This window comes from Gymnoscopelus braueri (genome assembly GCF_963280865.1).
Source record: "Gymnoscopelus braueri genome assembly, chromosome: 8".
Classification (NCBI taxonomy): domain Eukaryota; kingdom Metazoa; phylum Chordata; class Actinopteri; order Myctophiformes; family Myctophidae; genus Gymnoscopelus; species Gymnoscopelus braueri.
The window spans coordinates 4,006,456-4,021,371 of NC_137609.1; the positions used below are offsets into that span (position 1 = coordinate 4,006,456).

The window sequence follows — 14,916 nt, forward strand, 5'->3', positions numbered from 1 at the left end:
TGGTGGAAAAAGTACTCAAATGTTTTACTTAAGTAAAAGTATCAATACTGCAATGTAGAAGTACTCAGTTACAAGTAAAAGTCTGGAATTCCACATTTACTTGAGTAAAGGTACAAAAGTATTGGTATCAAAATGCACCAAAAGTAAAAGTACTACAATGTTTGAAAATAGTAGATCTACAAGCTCACAACTCGTGGCGATGCGACATGTTGTGAGCTTGTAGATCTGCTATTTTCAAATAGCCTAGGTATAAAATAGGGTTAAAGTGGTTAATGTATGTTAATGTAATAATGTATATCTGCAAAGTAACTAGAATAAGTTTTCAAATAATTGTAGTGGAGTAAAAGTACAATATTTGCCTCAGAGATGTAGTGGAGTAGAAGTAAAAGTATAGACAATTGTAAATACTCCAGTAAAGTAAAAGTACCTCAAAATTTTACTTAAGTACAGTACTTGAGTAAATGTACTTAGTTACTTTACACCACTGGCCGTATCGTATCATAAGTTTAAAGTGTAGCCTATAGTTGCTTCTTTTGGGCTTGTTTCCATAGACCTGCTTGCTTGTTTCTCTCTCAACACCTGGCAACGCGTACGCTGGCGACGTCATGACGCAGCACGCACGCCAACGCCGGTGACCTCATGACGCAGCGTGACGTTGCTAGCCAGCCACAACAACATGGCGGACATGGCAGAGGAAACCTTGGTGGATCAAAGTTCTTCCTCTGTCCTCACAGAGATCTTCACCTCTCCTCTGAACCTCAGCCTGCTGGCCTTGTGTCTGTTCCTGCTCTACAAGGTCAGATTACTTTTAAACACTTTCATTAACATTTACTGGAAAAAGTACTCACATTTTGTACTTAAGTAAAAGTAGCCCTGAAACATGACTGTCATATCATGACAGTCATGGAACCACTATTTTCTGGTTTGAGAATATTTTACACTTACAACCTCTAAATTTACATAAACGTTCAGATTTCAAATATAAAGTGCTGACCCCACGGCCACGGATGTAACAAGCTAAAACGCCTGGGTCTAAGTACCCGTATCTTCGGTATTGTTCAATAAAAAGCATTTTGATCCGATCGGTGGCCATTTTCTCCGAATTTTCTCTATATGCTTTCAACTACGCGCCCTTATCGGTTTGGAGGTGTATTGGGAAAAAAAATGGCTGGCGATTGGATTAAAAAGCTTTTTATTGAACAATACGGAAGATACGGGTACTTAGACCTGGGCGCGTTAACTTGCTACATCCGTGGCCGTGGGGTAAGCACTTTATATTTGAAATCTGAACGTTTATGTAGATGAAAGGGTTGTAAATGTAAAACATTCTCAAACCAGGAACAAGTGGTTCCATGACGCTTGTGACAGACGATGAGCGTCATGTGAACAATGGCTAAAGTTACAAGTAAAAGTCCAGAATTCTAAATGTACCTAAATTAAAAGTAGCCTTCAAAAGTATTGGTATCAAAATGTACTTAAAGCAGTGGTTCTCAAACTTTTTCATGTCAAGGACCCCCAAAATGATATGTATTTGGCTGCGGACCCCCATCTCAAAAATATTTTGTGCCAGGGATTTTTCAAAAATAGCAGATAGAATAGCAGATCTACAATCTCTTAAACTTGTAGATCTGCTATTTTTGAATAGCCAAAGTATAAAATAATGGTTAAAGTGGTTCAAATGATTTTGACGCCATATTAACTAATTTTGCTGGGGACCCCCCACCCCTCAAGGACCCCTGGGTGTCCCCGGACCCCACTTTGAGAACCAATGACTTAAAGTATCAAAAGTAGAAAGTACTCATTATGCAGAATGTCCCATTTCACAAGTTTTCAAATGTATAAAACATTCATAAAACATCTTTTGAAAATAGCCTAAGTATACTATAAGGCTGAAGTGGTTTTGTAGTAATAATCCAAATCTACAAAGTAACTAGTAACTAAAGTAATGTAGTGGGGTAGAGGTAAAAGTATAGAAAACTGGAAATACTCCAGTAAAGTAAAAAATACCTCAACATTGTACTTAAAGGGATATTTCACTTTCAAAAAAACTTTGGGTCATTTTATGGTCTACTCAGGCTTTTTTGAGCCCCCCACACCGTTTTTAAGTTGCTTGATTTAGTATTAGATATTTGATAATCATTTTATCAGACACGCCCTCTTCCTATACAAACCCATTATAAATTCAAACTCCATTTTTAACCTGTTAGATTCATCAAAAACACCCGTCCTTGGTTCTGCTGACTCACCCTGCCCTCCTAATACGTGAGGGGGCCGTGTTTTTTCGATAACTTTTTTCATTTATTTTATTTAATTTTTTTATTGTATTACATTTTTTTCATTTTCCAAAAAAGATATTTAAAATAAATGAAAAAAGTTATCGAAAAAACACGGCCCCCTCGCGTATTAGGAGGGCAGGGTGAGTCACCAGAACCAAGGACGGGTGTTTTTGATTAATCTAACATGTTAAAAATGGAGTTTGTAGTTATAATGGGTTTGTATAGGAAGCGGGCGTGTCTGATCAAATGTATATCAAATATCTAAATACTGAATCAAGCAACTTAAAAACGGTCTGGGGGGCTCACAAAAGCCTGAGTAGACGATAAAATTACCAAAAGTTTTTTTGAAAGTTAAATATCCCTTTAAGTACAGTAGTTGAGTAAATGCTTAGTTACTTCACACCAATGGATTTGTATTTTACTTTTAATTAGTTTAATTTAAACAGTGTTGGATCAAAATTGAATATTTACTTCAGTTTTACTGGACTTATGTCTATTTCTGTTCTTCTATAAGGTTAGTTTAGTTGTTTTTATGTTTATTAATTTCGTTTAGACTTTTTGTTTTCCATCTCAGTTGAGTTTTAATTAGTATAAAGTTGGTTTCGTTCTTTAGTTTAGTTTTTGTTAGTATTTAAAGTTGCCCTAACCCTAACCCTAACCCTCGGATCAAATGTCGGGCAGTGTGTAGAGGTCATTAAGTGATTACTATAGAGTGATTGTTCAGTAACGGTGTTAAATAGCTCTATATTGTGAGAGTAATACTGAACATATTTTTAGTTTTTCTTATTTTTCATTTCTAAACTGTTTATATGATGTTCTGCATACATCTGTCTGTCATTTAATGTCACTATGAATTGAGTACAAAAGGAACCCAATTGAAACAAGCCATAGGCTTTCTTTGGCTTTTTAATCCTATTTAGTTGACCTTGTATTTGACTTCCATGTGCCTTTTCTCTGCAAACTTCTAAATAAAGTATTCAATCAATCAGTCAATTCAATCTATCAAATCATTGCTATAGACTAGAGTGTTTTTTCCAGTAGCAGGAGTCTCCCGAGTCCCTATTATTATAAAATAATATATTTTATAATGTTCACATCTTCAGAGGGGACCAGCCCTCAGGTATGCTAGACGCAGAGCAGGTTAGGGTTATAATATAATGTAATATGATATATTATAATATGATATGATATTTTATAATATATCATATATTTTATAATGTTCAGATCTTCAGAGGGGACCAGCCCTCAGGTCTACTAGAAGGAGAACATTCATGTAATATCATATATTTCATAATGTCCAGATCTTCATAGGGGACCAGTCCTCAGGTCTTCTAGAAGGGGAACATTAATATAATATCATATATTTCATAATGTCCAGATCTTCAGAGGAGACCAGCCCTCAGGTCTTCCAGAAGGGGAACATTAATATAATATAATATATATTTCATAATGTCCAGATCTTCAGAGGAGACCAGCCCTCAGGTCTCCTAGAAGGGGAACATTAATTTAATATCATATATTTCATAATGTTCAGATCTTCAGAGGGGACCAGCCCTCAGGTGTCCTAGATAGGGCTGTCACGATTACAAATTTAAGTTGACGATTAATTATCACCGATTTAGTTGTGTTTCGGTCGATGAAAATTAATGGAACAATATGAATAAAAATGACATTTCTGTTTGGCTTTTAGCTTTCGGAAACAAAAGTTGCACAGGGCAGATATGACAAATAACACATATTTAATTACTTTATACTTAAAAATAAACATTAATAGTGGAAATAGCCGAACTATAACCTCAAAACGTGTCGCATCGCGACGTGTTTTGCGCTTATAGATCTGCTATTTCCACTTTCTTATTTTTTTTTTTTTAATATATGACATTTTTTAACATTGATTATGAAGATTATGCAAAAATAATTGCGATTATATAAAATAATTGCGATTAGACGATGATGTAATAATTGTGACGGGCCTAGTCCTAGAAGGAGAACATTAATATAATATCATAGATTTCATAATGTTCAGATCTTCAGAGGGGACCAGCCCTCAGGTCTGCTAGAAGGGGAACATTAATATAATATCATATATTTCATAATGTTCAGATCTTCAGAGGGGACCAGCCCTCAGGTCTGCTAGAAGGGGAACATTAATATAATATAATATATATTTCATAATGTCCAGATCTTCAGAGGAGACCAGCCCTCAGGTCTGCTAGAAGGGGAACATTAATATAATATCGTATATTTCATAATGTTCAGATCTTCAGAGGGGACCAGCCCTCAGGTCTGCTAGAAGGGGAACGTTAATATAATATAATATATATTTCATAATGTCCAGATCTTCAGAGGGGACCAGCCCTCAGGTCTGCTAGAAGGGGAACATTAATATAATATCATATATTTCATAATGTTCAGATCTTCAGAGGGGACCAGCCCTCAGGTCTGCTAGAAGGGGAGCAGGAGGCTCCTCTCCCCAGGATGAAGAAGAGAGATTTCAGCCTGGCTGACCTGCGTCCGTACGATGGAACCCAGAACCCTCGCATCCTCATGGCCGTCAACGGAAAGGTGTTTGACGTGACCAGGGGAAAGAAGTTCTACGGCCCAGGTACCATCCACAAGCACTGTCATTATCATAATAATAAACCTATTATCATATTAAAACATTTTATTATTAAATGGAAAGGTGTTTGATGTCACCCGAGGAAAGATGTTTTAGGGACTAGGTCAGTGGTTCTCAACCTGTGGGCCGGGACAGAACTCTGACTGTATACAAAATGACCCTTACGGATCCTTTTGGTTCCATTTGTTGGACGCAGTGCCCTGCCAGCCTCATCCTTCTCTCTCTGACCTTGTCTGTGACCCGTGGTAGGTCCCCGTAGAGGTCCATGTTTCTGATGTGATCCGTCCATGTGACACCTAGTGCCATTCATAGAATTCTTGTGTAGACTCCATCCAGCACCCTTTCCTGTTGTGCTGTGAGGGTCCATGTCTCAGCCCCATACAGCAGTACTGACTCCACTGTGAGGGTCCATGTCTCAGCTCCATACAGCAGTACTGACTCCACTGTGAGGGTCTATGTCTCAGCTCCATACAGCTGTACTGACTCCACTGTGAGGGTCCATGTCTCAGCTCCATACAGCAGTACTGACTCCACTGTGAGGGTCCATGTCTCAGCCCCTTACAGCAGTACTGACTCCACTGTGAGGGTCTATGTCTCAGCTCCATACAGCAGTACTGACTCCACTGTGAGGGTCCATGTCTCAGCTCCATACAGCAGTACTGACTCCACTGTGAGGGTCCATGTCTCAGCCCCTTACAGCAGTACTGACTCCACTACTACACTACAGCTACGAACACATAGATAATAACAATATTAGCAAAACAATAACCAAATATTAATACTGTACCTTAAAGGTGCTGTAAGTTTTGGTTACAATACATGGACAATGTAGGCATTTAGCAGACGCTCACTTACATAGAATGCAGAAAGACAGTGTAGTGCCTCAGTAATCTAGGATCCCAGCTAAACCATTAATCTAGCATCAGTCTAAACAATATGCTATCAAAATAATAATCTGTACATTGAAACTGTAGGATATGTCCAGGGTGTTTTAGGGAAGGGAGAAGAGTCTAGGACGTGTGGAGCGTTGTCCAGGGTGTTTTAGAGAAGGGAGAAAAGTCGGGACATGTGGAGCGTTGTCCAGGGTGTTTTAGAGAAGAGTCTAGGACGTGTGTAGCGTTGTCCAGGGTGTTTTAGAGAAGGGAGAAGAGTCTAGCACTTGTGTAGCGTTGTCCAGGGTGTTTTAGAGAAGGGAGAAGAGTCTAGGACGTGTGGAGCGTTGTCCAGGGTGTTTTAGGGAAGGTTCAGACAGCTTTCCTGTGTTAGCCTTGTAGGTTGTGTTTTTTTAAAGTTAAAGCTCTATATTGTGATAGTAATCATCATTGTCAATTTATAGTGTTTTTTCAGTAACAGGAGTCTACTAATCTCTCCAGCTCTTTAATAAACAGAAGATAACATTCTCAGGTGAGCCACCAATTTCATCTAATCAGGAAATGGAACCCATTTGTAAGCTTAAAATGTATAGTGTTCCAGTTCCAATTTTGTCTGCTCATGTTTTGTTTCATCACTTCAGATGTCACTTGTTTATCCTGTATCGTGTATGAGTTCTCTCTCCTGATAGGATGAAATTGTCATCCTGACCTGAAAAAAGTATTTTCTGTTTACTAAAGAGCTGGAGAGACGGGGAGACCCATGTTACCTAACAAACACTAGCAGGGGTCAGCAACGAGGCCAAATCCTTTCTAAGCCAATAGATGGTGGGACGGAACATTATCAATGATTAATTTAACTGGAACATGCCACAAACAACCTAATGTACATTAGTAACTATATTGTTATAAAAGTTAATACATAGATATGTGTGTGTGTGCGTGTGGTATAACTACTGATAGAAATGTGTCTAATTAAATGTTACAGGTACAGGCCCCCTTGAATGAGGCACTTTGACCAGTGGTTCTCAATCTTTTTTGTCCCAAGGACCCCCAAAATTATATCTGTATGGCCGCGGACCCCCATCTGAAAATGTTTTGTGCACGAAGTGAAGATTTGTGTTTAAAATATGCAAAAATTCTCCTTCTACAGCACTGCCACCAAGGATTGGAATAGTCTAACCCCATCCCTCAAAAAATGCAGTTCGCTGGGCTCATTTAAAAGAGCCTTAAAAAATCACCTTTCAGGAGGCCAAAGGAGGAGGTAGTACCATTTTTCCCGTTAAACAGCAGACCCTCCCCCCCCCTGTTCTTGTACATATTTTTTTTCCCCCTCTTTTTTATTTTTTGTTGTTGTACATAGTGTTATTTTTTTTGCTGTTTATTTTGTAATGATATTTGAACTGTGGTGCCACTATATATGCCTATGAATTGAATACCAAGGCCCTCATTGGAAACAAGTCCACAAGGACTTTTATGAACGGACCTGTTAGACAAAGTATTTTAAATGTAACTGTGCTGTTTTGCATTTTTTTGCCTAATAAAATATTCAATCAATCAATCAAAAAAAATGAAAATTCACTTTCAAGATTTTTCAAACACTTTCAAGATTTTTCAAAAATGTTCAAAAATAGCAGATGTACAAGCTTGTAGATCTGCTATTTTTGAATAGCCAACGTATACATGGATAAAGTGGCTGAAGTGAGTGTGATGCTATGTTAACTACTTTTGCTGGGGACCCCCTGGAACCCCCCCAAGGACCCCTGGGGTTCCCCGGCCCGGACCCCACTTTGAGAACCACTGACTTGGAGGGTATTTAGTTAATTTTATCTGGAGAAAGAAAGTCATCATCCTTTTTGAACTAGAACTCTTTCATGTTTCAAGGTCTCCTCTTAACCCATTGAAGCCGGGCGGGAACACATCTCTGTCATTTTAAGATTTCTTTGGCTATTCAAAAATAGCGCGGGCTTACAAGTAGAATTGTTTTTCAAAAATCGTGAAAATTTGTGCAAATCTTTGAATATATATATATTTTTTTAAAGCAAACATTTTGAACTAAAATCTTTGCTTCTGGGGATTCTACAAAATGTCTTCTAAATCCTAACAGATAAAAAAAAATGTTGCTATAAGCAATGGTTCTCAAACTTTATTCATGTCAAGGACCCCCAAAATGATATGTATTTGGCCGTGGACCCCCATCTCAAAATATTTTGTTCCAGGGACCCCCAGAAGTTGTAACATGAGTTAAAAATGTTCACTTAAACAAAAATCTATATTCAAAGGTTTGCGCAAATTTTCATGATTTTTCAAAAATAGATTTGCTCTTTTTGAATAGCCAAAGAAGTCTAAAAAATGACACGGATGCGTTCCCGGTCTTAAAGGGTTAAAACATAGATAAACAGTGTGTTGTTGAAGGCATGTGAAACATAGTTTTTGTTTTCTTTTTCAATGCGAAGGTCTTTCATACAAAAGTCTAAAGCAGGGGTCTTCAACAGGGGGTCCGGGCCCCTTAGGGGGTCCTCAGAATTACTACAGAGGTTATATGTAGTAATGCATATACATTTGGGAGTCCTTGACATGAAAAAGTTTTGAGCACCACTGCTATAGCAGAAAACTGTTAGGATTTAGAAGACATTTGTAGAATCGGCCTCAAGGTCTTAACCCATTAAGACCTGGGACGCATCTGTGTCATTTTTAGATTTGAGCTAAAAAAACATTATTTTACACTTTGGCTATTCAAAAATAGCAGATATACAAGCTCAAGCTGCCGCGCTATGAGCTTATAGATCTGCTATTTTTAAAAATTTGTGTGTGCAAATCTGTGAATGTATGTATTCTTTTAAAGAGAACATTTTTAACTCAAATCTTTGCATCTGGGGGGTCCCTGGAACCAAATATTTTGAGATGGGGGTCTGCCGCCAAATACATATAATTTTGGGGGTCCTTGGCAATTATGAATATGTTTGAGAACCACTGATATAGCAACATAATTTATTTAGAAAACTGTTTGGATTTAGTAGACATTTGTAGAATTGGCTTCAGGTCTTAATGGGTGAAAGGGAGGGTTCACCCCCAAAGTTTTTGTCACTTTCCTGAGCCAATAATTTGATGACCGGAGAGGAGACTCAAAGAGTCTCCATTGAGTCAGACTCCGCCTGTCATCAAATTATTGGCTAAGTAATGTGACAAAAACAAAAAAATCTACATCAAAGCAAGGCTTCATGGAGTGTGTAATTGATAGAAAATAAGTCATTCTTTGGGTGAACTACTCCTTTAATGGGTTGATACTGTACATTAAACAGTGTACATTAATACATAGTGCGTCTCTCTAGCGGTGAATACTGTGTGTATCAGACCACAGTGACGGGTAAAGTCCAGACCGAAGCAGCAGAAACCAGAACCAGCTGGTTCGTTATCAAACATGAGGCAGAAAACCATTCCTAACATTCTTCTGCGGAACACACCCTTCTGGTCCAATAAACTGCAAGACTTTGAAGACAAACTATTTACTATTTAGACTGTATGATTTAACAGCCGCTCTATTATATATATTTTTGTATTTATTGTTATTATTTTATCTATTATATCGTCTCTGTCGGGTGGGAAACCCAGTGGTGGAAAAACATCTTTTACTTACCTCAATACCACAATGTAAAAGTAAAAGACGCGTTGTGAGCTTGTAGATCGGCTATTTTCAAACAGCCTATGTATAAAATAAGGCTGAAGTGTTTAATGTGTGTTTTATAATATAATAATCTATATCTGCAAAGTAACTAGTAACTCAAGTTTTCAATTAATTGTAGTGGCGTAAAAGTACATTATTTTTCTCTGTGGTGTAGTGGAGTAGAAGTAAAAGTATTGAAAATTGGAAATACACTACTCCAGTAAAGTAAAAAATACCTCAAAATTATACTTAAGTACAGTACTTGAGTAAATGTACTTAGTTACTTTCCACCACTGGGGAAACCTCATACTGTATGTCCAAAACAGTTACTTTTCAGGATTTAAATTCAAAAGCATCAAACCTAGCAGATCTACAAGCTCGAAACGCTACAAGCGCAAAGTGACGTGTTTCGAGCTTGTAGATCTGCTAGAACTCTAGACAACAAGGTAAATGGTTTTGTACCTTGTTGTGCAAAGAAACTTTTAAATTCTACAAATAAATTAGGATAGCAGGTACACAATGAAATCTATGAAAAAGTTTAATTTGAAGCACTATTTTATTCAATATGTAGTAGTGGGTTCGTCCCTGCTTCATCTCTCTCTCAGCTCTCAGGGGTCCTTGGCCTGGAAAAAGCTTGAAAAAACTTCTAGACTCTATGGCAAGGGTTCCCAAACTTTTCAGGCCACGACCCCCCACAAAATAATCATATCTAAACTGAGGTCCCCTCAAAATAATCATATTTGAACTGGGGACCCCCCAACCTGAAAAGCACTTATAATTGTATGCATTACATTTAGTATGACTCGTTTCCACTGCAAGGCATTGTGAGCTTGTAGATCGGTTTTACTCTTATGGATATGAACCATGAACTGACGGTGAGAAAACGCTAATGTTACTTCCGACGTATTAGTTAAATTTTCGCCAGAAACATACTGTTTCAAATATGAGTGACTGACTATCATAAACGATACAGAGCCTCCTCCCTGACAATATCGCAGAGACAGTTTGTTTATTTTTGGACCACAATTCTTATAGAACGCCGAAGTCTGACGTCATTTACACATCCTTTGTTTGTCTACCTGGTTCGCAGTTTTCCACCCCCGTTCTGAATCCCATAGACGTATTTAATATCGCGTCAAATAAGAACTGTGTTCCAAAAATAAACAAATGACCACGGCGGGTTGACTCTTATGGATATGAAGCATCAACTGACGGTGAGAAAACGCTAATGTTACTTCCGCCGAATTAGTTACATTTTCGCCAGAAACAGACTGTATCAAATATAAGTGACTGACTATCATAAACGATACAGAACCTCCTCCCTGACAATAACGCCGACACGCAGTGTTTATTTTTGGACCACAATTCTTATATGAGACGATTCTAAGATGACCCAATGTTATTCTCCATAGAGAAATTACTTCCGCAAACCTGGGGATGAACGAGTGACGTCAGGACTTCGGTGCTCTATATGAGACGATTCTAAGATGACCCAATGTTATTCGAAATTACTTTACGAACCAGGGGATGGACTAGTGACGTCAGGACTTCTGTACTCTATAAATGTGCAGATACCCTGTATACACTTATACTGTATGTTGCTTTGTTTACTGTTGAGTGAGAACATTGCACATTAAGCTAATCATCTGGGGACCCACTGTGTGTGTGTGTGTGTGTGTGTGTGTGTGTGTGTGTGTGTGTGTGTGTGTGTGTGTGTGTGTGTGTGTGTGTGTGTGTGTGTGTGTGTGTGTGTGTGTGTGTGTGTGTGTGTGTGTGTGTGTGTGTGTGTGTGTGTGTGTGTGTGTGTGTGTGTGTGTGTGTGTGTGTGTGTGTGTGTGTGTGTGTGTGTAATGAGTGTCTGTGTGTGTGTATGTTCATAATGAGTGTCTGTGTATGTGTGTGTGTCGCAGTGCGGTTATGTGTGTATGCAGTATGTTTATAATGAGTGTCTATGCGTGTGTGTGTTACAGATGGTCCGTATGGGGTCTTCGCAGGGCGGGACGCCTCCAGGGGTCTGGCCACGTTCTGTCTGGAGCAGGAGGCACTGACGGACGCGCACGATGACCTGTCTGACCTCAACACCATGCAGCAAGACAGTCTGACCGAATGGGAGACGCAGTTCACCCGTATGTCTGCCTGCTTGTCTGTCTCTCTGTCTCTGTCTCTGTCTGCCTGCCTGCCTGCCTGGGTCGCGGACCAATTTCTATGGGTCGCGAGTAAATACCTTTTATTATTATTTCAAAAGTTTTTCAAAGAATTCCCCAAAAATGCTAAATATTTCAAAACAACTTCAAACGTTTCTTTTCAAAAGAATTCCATAAAAATACAAATAAATCCATTAATTAGTGGGAAAAATATCTTGTAAGAATTTGTGAAAATAGCCCATCTACAAGCTCACAACACGTGAGCTTGTAGATCGGCTATTTTCACTAGTTTGGGTGACATCAAATTTCTCTAAAAGGTTTGAGAACCACTGACATAGAACACCATGACACTGTCACAATTTCCTCTTCTGCAGCATTACTAAGTGTTGAAAGATGCAAACAGTGAAATCCTGACCCCATGATGATGAAAACACACTGTGCTACATGATTATGAAGCTGTTTTATAAAGTCCCATCAGGTTTCATTAAGCCTTTACAACACTCTTCACTTCAGCTTTTGCTGGCTTATAGTCAGTGGTGGACAATGACAAAGTATATTTACTTGAGTACTGTACTTATAAGAACATTTATATACTTTAAGTACACTTATATACTATAGTATAGTGGCTAACAGGAAGAGTGGGCACCTCGATGTAAAATTGGCTATTTGGTCCAAAATGAAAAAACAAAATATTTGGAAACTGATCTTAAAGGGCTAGTTCATCCAAAAAAATACAATTTTTCTATGGATTAGTCACCCCATGGAGACTTGAATTCATGGATATTTTTTTGTTTTTGTCTCATTCCTAAGCCAATAATTTGATGACCAGCGGACCGGTAGGCAGCGGTTCCAGTAGGAGATACAAAAGAGACTCTTTGTGTCTCCTACCGGAACCACTGCCGGTCATCAAATTATTGGCAGGGGAATTGAACTCCGACCTCCCAATCTCAGGGCGGACACTCTAACCACAAGGCCAGAGAGATGGTCTTCAGCATACCCCAGTTGTAACCAGTAGTTATTTGAGTTAACTGTTGCCTTTCTATCAGCTCCAACCAGTCTGGCCATTCTCCTCCTGGCATCAGATTTTTATTTTATTTTTTAAGATATTTTTTGGGGCTTTTTCTGCCTTTATTGATAGGATAGTAGGCTGACAGGAAATGGGGAGAGAGATGGGGGGATGACATACAGCAAAGGTCGTCGGGATCGGGAGTCGAACCCGCGACACGCTGTCCAGCATATGTGGTATGCGCCTGGACCGCTAGGCCAGAGGACGCCCCATGGCATCAGATTTTTTACTAAAATCTTTGCTTCTGGGGATTCTACAAATGTCTTCTTAATTCTAACTTATTATTAAGGCGTTCCCGGATTGAATGAGTTATAGTGATTTATACAAGTGTCTTGTTTTAAAGTGATTTATAAAAGTTTCACATAACCAGGATGAAAAGGAGTGAATGTAATGATAATATATTATAATATATGATGGAGTGAATATTATTGTAAACTAGACGTAGACATGCGCCCCTAGGCGTGATTATTGAGTATTTATTTACTTGGAAGCAATGGAACAAACAAGCACTTTATCTCTTTATCTCTTGCACTTTGCTGTGATGATGATGATGATGATGAAACAAGCACTTTATGCCGGCACTTTATAATTCCTTTTTTGGGCGGTGAAACCGCCCCTATAAGTGAGATTTGGAAAAATGTACATTTTCCTGCGCTGTGATCTGGGCCCAGGAAATTTGTACAATTATCCTGCGCTGTGATTGGCCAATCACAGTCTATTCAGGACTGTGATTGGCCAGTGTCACATGACACATGTGCATAGCCCTATATAAGAAACCATAACTTGAAAAAAACCAAAAATTTGTTTTTTTCAAGTTATGGTTTCGTCCATCATAAAGAGTGTTTCAATAAATGTATTTATCTTTTGTACATGATTGGTTGACTCCATTCAGTATTGTGATTAGCTAGCAAGACACCGCCCACTTCACACAGGGTGTGATTTTTATCTCTTGTGATGATGATAATGATGATGATGAAACAAGCACTTTATCTCTTTATCTCTTGCACTTTACTGTGATGATGATGATGATGAAACAAGCACTTTATGCCGGCAGTTTATAATTCCTTTTTTATCTCTTGCACTAGATGCGCCCAGACCTATGTTTTTATGCTATGGTGTTTCATGTCTGCTGTTGTCCTGTACTGTCTCTGTATGTTTTAAACCACTACTCTGGCTGTAAACCCAATTGCCCTTCTGGGACATTAATAAACTTGAACCTTGAACTTGTTTACAACATGAATTATGTGCGTGAATGTATTTCTTAACTTTGCGTCTCTTTGTGCCACAGAGAAGTACGACTACGTGGGCAAACTGCTGAAGCCGGGAGAGGAGCCCACGGAATACACCGACGACGAAGACCTCAAGGAGAGCAAGAAGGAGGAGGAGAAGAAGACGGAGTAGAAACACCACCCCAGCACACACACACACACACACACACACACACACACACACATCCACACGCCTTAATCCGATACCTGTTAATGCCTTTGTGTGTGTGTGTGTGTGTGTGTTGACCATGTTATTCCATTTGTCTTCAACAACAACCAGCAGCCAGTAGTTGTGTAGTTTTGTGTAGTTGTGTGTAGTTGTGTACTTCACAGTGGACCAGCTGGTGTCTATAAAGTTTGATTTCTGCTCCGTCTCGCGCCGAGAACAGAGAATAACTATGCATGTCGATCGGCAGTTTTCGGCGCAAGACACGACAAAGAATAAATGTGGCTTTATAGAGGGAGAGCGAGCCCTTATCAGACCATGATGTCACTATGACATCACACACACACAATGTCACAGTGACATCACACAGACAGGCGCAGGCAGGCTGTTTGGAATCGCCTACATGCCTTCTGTTCATTAGGAGGCTGGTCATTCTCTGCCTTTTGGATTTCAAGGACCCCCACCCAATGTGCTATGTATTCCACCAGTGGTTCTAAAACTGTCCCCAGATGATTCATGTGCAACACTCAGCAGTAAACATACAGTATAAGTGTATACAGGGTATCTGCACATTTGACAATTTAAGGACTTTTAAGACCTTTTTAAAAGAGAACCGAAGTCTTTACGTAATTTACGCATCCTACCTGGGTCACCTGGGTTTTCCCCCCCATTCTCAATTCCCATAGACGTGTTTAATATCACGTCATATAAGAACTGTGTTCCAAAAATAAACAAATAATCCTGGCGGTTTGACTCATATGGATATGAAGCATCAGCTGACGGCGAGAAAATGCTAATACCGACAAATTAATTAAATGTTCGCCAGAAACAGACTGTATCAAA

The 14,916-nt window shown here is 39.0% G+C and overlaps 1 protein-coding gene across 1 annotated transcript; it reads left to right on the forward strand.

Annotated features, from left to right (window-relative positions):
- Positions 1-667: 667 nt before the first annotated feature.
- pgrmc1 (progesterone receptor membrane component 1) lies at positions 668-14,171 on the forward strand. Its single transcript, XM_080434567.1, has 4 exons — positions 668-796; positions 4,692-4,881; positions 11,400-11,555; positions 13,928-14,171. Exons 1-4 carry the CDS (start codon positions 677-679, stop codon positions 14,038-14,040), a joined length of 579 nt encoding a protein of 192 aa, XP_080290693.1. The 5' UTR covers positions 668-676; the 3' UTR covers positions 14,041-14,171.
- The last annotated feature ends 745 nt before the right edge of the window (positions 14,172-14,916 follow it).

Bases quoted from the DNA above. Each gene is read 5' to 3' on its own strand.
- pgrmc1 (XM_080434567.1), top strand. From the start codon at position 677: ATGGCGGACATGGCAGAGGAAACCTTGGTGGATCAAAGTTCTTCCTCT. The intron at 4,882-11,399 runs GTACCATCCACA...TGTGTGTTACAG, and splicing joins AAAGAAGTTCTACGGCCCAG to ATGGTCCGTATGGGGTCTTC. The intron at 11,556-13,927 runs GTATGTCTGCCT...TTTGTGCCACAG, and splicing joins ATGGGAGACGCAGTTCACCC to AGAAGTACGACTACGTGGGC.